This window comes from Lepidochelys kempii, chromosome 23 (assembly GCF_965140285.1).
Source record: "Lepidochelys kempii isolate rLepKem1 chromosome 23, rLepKem1.hap1, whole genome shotgun sequence".
NCBI classification, from domain to species: Eukaryota; Metazoa; Chordata; order Testudines; family Cheloniidae; genus Lepidochelys; species Lepidochelys kempii.
The window spans coordinates 18617152-18623588 of record NC_136402.1 but is presented as its reverse complement, the minus strand read 5'-3'; the positions used below and the strand labels follow the sequence as shown (position 1 = coordinate 18623588).

Below are 6437 nucleotides of genomic sequence, written 5' to 3'. Positions count from 1 at the left end.
AGGTCAGCGGGGGGCGCGGCCCTAGGGGTGGGGGGCGCGGCCCTAGGGGTGGGGGGGCCCCGGGCTGGGGGCTCCCCTGGCTCTGACCCCCCCTGCTCTCTCCCCAGGTGGCCAAGCAGGTGGAGATCTCCCAGCTTCAGGACGAGCTGAATAAGGCGAGTGGGACCCTGGATCCCTGAGCCGGGGGGCGGGGGGGGCTGGGCTGTGGGGTGGGGGCTCCGTGGTGACCCCTTCCTGACGGCGTCCCCCTCCTCTCTCCCTCGCTGCAGCTCGCTGAGAAACTGAAGAAAAAGCAAGAGAGGTAGGGGCCAGGACGCCTGGGTTCTCTCCCTGGCTCTGGGGGGCTGGTGGTTAGAGCGGGGGAGCCGGGGCCCCCAAGAGGGGACAGGCCCCGCACCCCATAACCAGGCCCCCCGCTGCGTGGTGGGTGACTGTCGGCGTCTGTCTCCTAGTTTCCGGCGGCTGCAGGGGGAGAAGGAAGCCCTCTACAACGACAGCAGGTGAGATGTGGCTGCACCGGCCGGGCAACCCCCCCCCCCCCGAGCCGCGGGCAAACCCCCCCCCCCCCCGAGCCGCGGGCAAGACGCCCCCGAGCCTGCCGGGGCCTGGGGCCGGGCCCCCGCGTGGTCCCTGGCTGCCTCCGTCCGGCCCCCCAGCGGGGAGGGACACGGCGCGGGGCCCAGCTCATCCAGCAGGGGGCGCAGGGGGACACGGATCCCCCCCCAGCTCAGGGCCCACCCCCTCCTCCAGCAGGGGGCCCAGGGGACCCCCCCCCCCCCGAGCTCAGGGGATGGACTCACACAGAGTTCTTACTCCCTCTGCTCCAAACTGCCTCTGGTCCCGCAGGGCGTCAAGTAAATGGTTAAAAGTCCATCGTTTTCTCCCACCCTGTTGTGTTGGCCTCAGGACTCCTGGGTTCTCTCCCCAGATCTGGGAGGGGAGTGGGATCTCGTGGTTAGAGCGGGGGGGCTGGGAGCCCGGACTCCTGGGTCCTGGTGAGGCCTCACTCGGCTTGCGGTTGGCACAGCCTGGCACCGTATCGTAACGGCCCGAGATCAATAGGGTGGAATAAGCCGCATCTCACGCATGGGTGGGCGGCAGCAGCTGCTGTCCGCAGGGGCCTGTGTCGGCAGCCACCCGCCGGGCACCTGGGAATGTCCCCTTCCTTCGGGGCCTGCGGCTGGGGGGCAGGCTGTGCTCAGCCCTGACTGGCCATGGCATCAGCCAGGGCGGTGCGGGCTGGGAGCCTGGACTCCTGGGTTCTCCCCTGCGGCTCTGGCAGGGGAGTGGGGTCTAGTGGTTAGAGCAGGGGGCTGGGAGCCCGGTCTCCTGGGTTCTCTCCCCTTCCCTGAGCATGAGGGGCCCCATCCCCGGAATTCCTCCCCCAGGACCAAGCTGGCGGAGGTCCAGCAGAGGAGAGACGAGGAGCTGAAATCGCTGCAGCTTCGCAACCAGAAACTGCACCAGGAGCTGCAGGCAGCCGCACAGGTGAGCCCCCGGCCGGCCGGCTCTGGGTTCGGGGAGGAGCTGGGCCGGGTGGGGAGGGGCTCCGTACGTGGGGGTTCAGGGGTGTGCAGGAGGCGGGGGGTGGTTTGTGGGAGGGATCCTGGGGGGGCTCTGTCCCACCCCTTCCCCCTCTCCCCGGCAGAGCGCTGCCCAGGTGCAGGAGCAGCTGCAGAGCCGGCAGAGGGAGCACGCGGACGCCCTTCACGTGCTGCAGGACCAGGTGAGCCCCCGGGGAGCTCCCTCCCCGGGGTGGAGGCAGTGGGATTAGCTGGTTGGAGAGGGGGCTGGGAGCCTGGACTCCTGGGTCCTCTGGGTGGGGCTGGGATCTGGTCCCCTCCAGGGCCGTGTCGAGGATAGCAGCCTTTCTCGCTTCTCTGCAGCCTCCGTGGGAGCAACATGTGGGGAACCAGCCCCCGACCCCTCATTTATCTAACCTCCCAGGGCTGGGCAGCCGGGGGGCAGGACCCAGCCCAGCTTTGGTTCTTCCCCTCTCCTCCCTCTGCTTCGTCTGCTGGGTTCCTGTTTCCTCGCAAATGACCAGCCCCTTCCCGTGGGTTCCCACGGGCGGCCGCTTCGCCCCCCAGGGGTTTTCCCTTGTTGTCTGTGTTTCGTTAACCCCGTTTCACGGCCACGGTCCGGCGCCCCCTTTCCCTGCTGGTCTGGGTGTCACGGGGGGCCTGGCCTTTCGGCCCTTCGTTTCCCCGTGGGGCTGGGGCGTGTTCTGCGTTTCACATCGGGGTTTGGGCTCTTCGTTTCTTGGGGGTTTGAAGTTGATCTTGTTTCACGCCAACCCCGGGTCCCATGTTGAATTTTGCAGTTCACGGATATTTTCTTAGTGGTTTTTTTTAATCCTGATTGCTGCGTCTTTGCGTGAACGTACAAACAGCGCCGTCTCCCGGCTGTGGTGGCCCTGTCCTGCCCCAGCCGTAGGACAGCAGTGGTGTTACACGTGAGGTACAGCTGGGGAAACTGAGGACCAGATGGGGAATTGGCAGGGATGCGTTGCCACCGTTCATCTCCTCCTCCTCCTTCTCCTTCTCGGCTGTTCTCTGTGTTAACCTGCATCTCTTCTCTTTCTACCTCTGTCTCTGGGGCGTCTCCCCCTCCCCGCTCCGTGCCCCCCGGGGGCAGGTGGCCTGCCAGAGCGCAGAGAGCCAGGAGCAAGTAGAGACGATTCTCTCTGAGAACGATGCCCTGAGAACCAATCTAGCCGCACTAGAGCAGGTACCTGCTGGGGCAGGGGGCTCTCTCCCCTGGCAGTCAGGGCCGGGCGCTGGGTGGGGGTGGGGTGCCGTGGGGCGGGGAGCAGGGTGGGGGGCTCGGCAGGGGGCTCTCTCCCCTGGCAGTCAGGGCCGGGCGCTGGGTGGGGGTGGGGCGCCGTGGGGCGGGGAGCAGGGTGGGGGGCTCGGCAGGGGGCTCTCTCCCCTGGCAGTCAGGGCCAGGCGCTAGGTGGGGGTGGGGCGCCGTGGGGCGGGGAGCAAGATGGGGGGCTCGGCAGGGGGCTCTCCCCTGGCAGTCAGGGCCAGGCGCTGGGTGGGGGTGGGGCGCCGTGGGGCGGGGAGCAAGGTGGGGGGCTCGGCAGGGGGCTCTCCCCTGGCAGTCAGGGCCGGGCGCTGGGTGGGGGTGGGGCGCCGTGGGGCGGGGAGCAGGGTGGGGGGCTCGGCAGGGGGCCCTCTCCCCTGGCAGTCATGGCCGGGCGTCGGGGGGAGTCATTAATTCCCCCAGGCAGTTGTTCTAAGTCTTTCGGGGGCGCGAGCTCAGGGTCTTGGTCCAAATCCCAGTTTGCGGGACTCGCAGCTGGGGCACCTCTGACCCCGTCTCGCGCCCAGCTGGGGTTTGATTTGTGGCCAGGATTCTCCTTCGCTGCCTGCCCGAAACCCCAGCGGCGGCTGGTCTCCGCGCCGGGGAGCTGTCCCCATGCAGCGTTCTAGGCGGCTGCTCCCTGCCCCAGAGCCAGCTGCATCTCCGCGCCGGGGAGCTGTCCCCATGCAGCGTTCTAGGCGGCTGCTCCCTACCCCAGAGCCGGCTGCATCTCCGCGCCGGGGAGCTGTCCCCATGCAGCGTTCTAGGCGGCTGCTCCCTACCCCAGAGCCAGCTGCATCTCCGCGCCGGGGAGCTGTCCCCATGCAGCGTTCTAGGCGGCTGCTCCCTACCCCAGAGGCGTCTGGTCTCCGCGCCGGGGAGCTGTCCCCATGCAGCGTTCTAGGCGGCTGCTCCCAACCGCAGAGGCGGCTGGTCTCCGCGCCGGGGAGCTGTCCCCATGCAGCGTTCTAGGCGGCTGCTCCCTACCCCAGAGCCAGCTGCATCTCCGCGCCGGGGAGCTGTCCCCATGCAGCGTTCCAGGCGGCTGCTCCCTACCCCAGAGCCAGCTGCATCTCCACACCGGGGAGCTGTCCCCATGCAGCGTTCCAGGCGGCTGCTCCCTACCCCAGAGCCAGCTGCATCTCCGCGCCGGGGAGCTGTCCCCATGCAGCGTTCCAGGCGGCTGCTCCCTACCCCAGAGGCGTCTAGTCTCCGCGCCAGGGAGCTGTCCCCATGCAGCGTTCTAGGCGGCTGCTCCCTACCCCAGAGCCAGCTGCATCTCCACACCGGGGAGCTGTCCCCATGCAGCGTTCCAGGCGGCTGCTCCCTACCCCAGAGCCGGCTGCATCTCCGCGCCGGGGAGCTGTCCCCATGCAGCGTTCTAGGCGGCTGCTCCCTACCCCAGAGGCGTCTGGTCTCCGCGCCGGGGAGCTGTCCCCATGCAGCGTTCTAGGCGGCTGCTCCCAACCGCAGAGGTGGCTGGTCTCCGCGCCGGGGAGCTGTCCCCATGCAGCGTTCTAGGCGGCTGCTCCCTACCCCAGAGCCAGCTGCATCTCCACACCGGGGAGCTGTCCCCATGCAGCGTTCCAGGCGGCTGCTCCCTACCCCAGAGCCGGCTGCATCTCCGCGCCGGGGAGCTGTCCCCATGCAGCGTTCCAGGCGGCTGCTCCCTACCCCAGAGCCAGCTGCATCTCCACACCGGGGAGCTGTCCCCATGCAGCGTTCCAGGCGGCTGCTCCCTACCCCAGAGCCAGCTGCATCTCCGCGCCGGGGAGCTGTCCCCATGCAGTGTTCCAGGCGGCTGCTCCCTACCCCAGAGGCGTCTAGTCTCCGCGCCAGGGAGCTGTCCCCATGCAGCGTTCTAGGCGGCTGCTCCCTACCCCAGAGCCAGCTGCATCTCCACACCGGGGAGCTGTCCCCATGCAGCGTTCTAGGCGGCTGCTCCCTACCCCAGAGGCGGCTGGTCTCCGCGCTGGGCAAGCCCTCCCGTGTTGGCCGCGCTCCGAGGAAAGGCGTGTGATGCTCTTGTGCTGAATGCCCTGGTTCTCCTGCTTGCTGGATTCTTTCCTCTGTCGGCGCCTGGCCTGGGAAATCCGCGTTTCTCCCTGCGTCTGGAGTCCGTGTCCCCTCTGGTCTATTCTCTGCCCTTATCCCCGGGGTGGAGGGGGGCAGTCTCCCCCCACCGGTCTGTGTCCCCCGGGCTCTGGCACGCTCAGCCCTCCCCTTATCCCAGCCACTGGGGACTCCCCCGTTAGCTGGCGCCCGCACCCCTCACTTGCTGTCTGGGCGTTCCCGACCCTTTCCAGTGCTGTGGGGTGTGCCGTAGCTGAGGGCGGGTTCCTAGTGTCAGTGCGACTTGGGTTCCTTCCCTGTCCTCGGAGATGCCGGAGTTAACTGGCCCTGGTCAAGCGCAGCAGGGTGGGGGCTGGTCTGCCGTCCGCGGGCCGGTGGCGGGTAGTTCCCCAGGCCGAGCGTCTTTCCTCTCCTGCTGTTCAGATCCAGACGTCGAAGACCCAGGAGCTGAATCTGCTGCGGGAGCAGAGCGCGGCGCTCGGCCTGGAGCTGCAGGAGAGGGAGAGAGAGAAGGAGGCGCTGGCTGGGCAGCGGGACGACCTAAACACCCAGCTACAGGTGGGGGGAGACGGGACACCTGGGGAGGGCTCACGCCGCCCGTGGGGCCTGCAGGGCCCTGCTCTGCCCCCGGAGGGCACCAGTTTGAGTTATCAATGGGGGGTGGGCTCCAGGTTCCCAATCAAGGAGCAGCCCACTCTGCCCTTTGCCAGGATCCCCAAACCAGGGGGTTACCCCATGGAAGGGTCAGGCTACCAGTTAATGCCCCCGGGAAGCCACGCTCTTGCGTTCACCTGCGGAACTCCTCGTCCCAGGGCGACAGACAGGCCGGAGAAGCAGCTAGAGGTCAGGCCCAGCGATTAGCACGAGTGGCTCAGGGCAACCCAGAAACCTCTGTCAGCCGGGGTTTCCCCAGACTCGCCCTGCTCCGTTTGTTGGCCCTGAACTTGTCACACTGGCTGCTCCGGGAGACAGGGCCCCGGGCTAGCTGGAGTGTCGCTGTCCCCTGGCCCGGCCGCTCGTGGCCCTGTCTGAGCTGTGGGGGGCAGCAGATTTATCGGGGCCTGGTTTGTGTCGTTCCCCCCCCGCGCCCCCACACACACTCCAGGAATCCGTCAGAGCCAACAGCCGCCTCCTAGAGCAACTGCAGGAGCTGGGCCAGGAGAAGGAGAAGCTGCTGCTGGAGCTAGAAGAGGCCAGGAAGGTGAGAGGTGGGGCGGGGGGCTCGGTGTGGGGCGCTCTCCCCTGGCTGCAGGGGGCCTCAGTGGGGCCAGTCCCTTGGGGCGGCCAGTCCCTGGGGGGCTGGCCACGGGGGCGCTCTCCCCTGGCCGCCGCCGCGGGGGTGGGGGGGCTCGGCGCGGGGCGCTCTCCCCTGGCCGCCGCGGGGGGGGGGGGCTCGGCGCGGGGCGCTCTCCCCTGGCCGCCGCGGGGGGGGGGGCTCGGCACGGGGCGCTCTCCCCTGGCCGCCGCGGGGGGGGGGGCTCGGCGCGGGGCGCTCTCCCCTGGCCGCCGCGGGGGGGGGGGGCTCGGCGCGGGGCGCTCTCCCCTGGCCGCCGCGG

At 69.1% G+C, this 6437-nt stretch overlaps 1 protein-coding gene across 1 annotated transcript in view; it reads left to right on the top strand.

Annotated features, from left to right (window-relative positions):
- LOC140901891 (voltage-dependent L-type calcium channel subunit alpha-1D) overlaps positions 1–6437 on the top strand; it is a 55444-nt gene that overhangs the window by 42400 nt on the left and 6607 nt on the right. Inside the window, 8 exon segments of the mRNA XM_078850107.1 lie at positions 108–155; positions 270–301; positions 453–500; positions 1389–1488; positions 1649–1726; positions 2638–2730; positions 5305–5439; positions 5987–6082. Coding sequence (XP_078706233.1) covers positions 108–155; positions 270–301; positions 453–500; positions 1389–1488; positions 1649–1726; positions 2638–2730; positions 5305–5439; positions 5987–6082 — 630 coding nt within the window.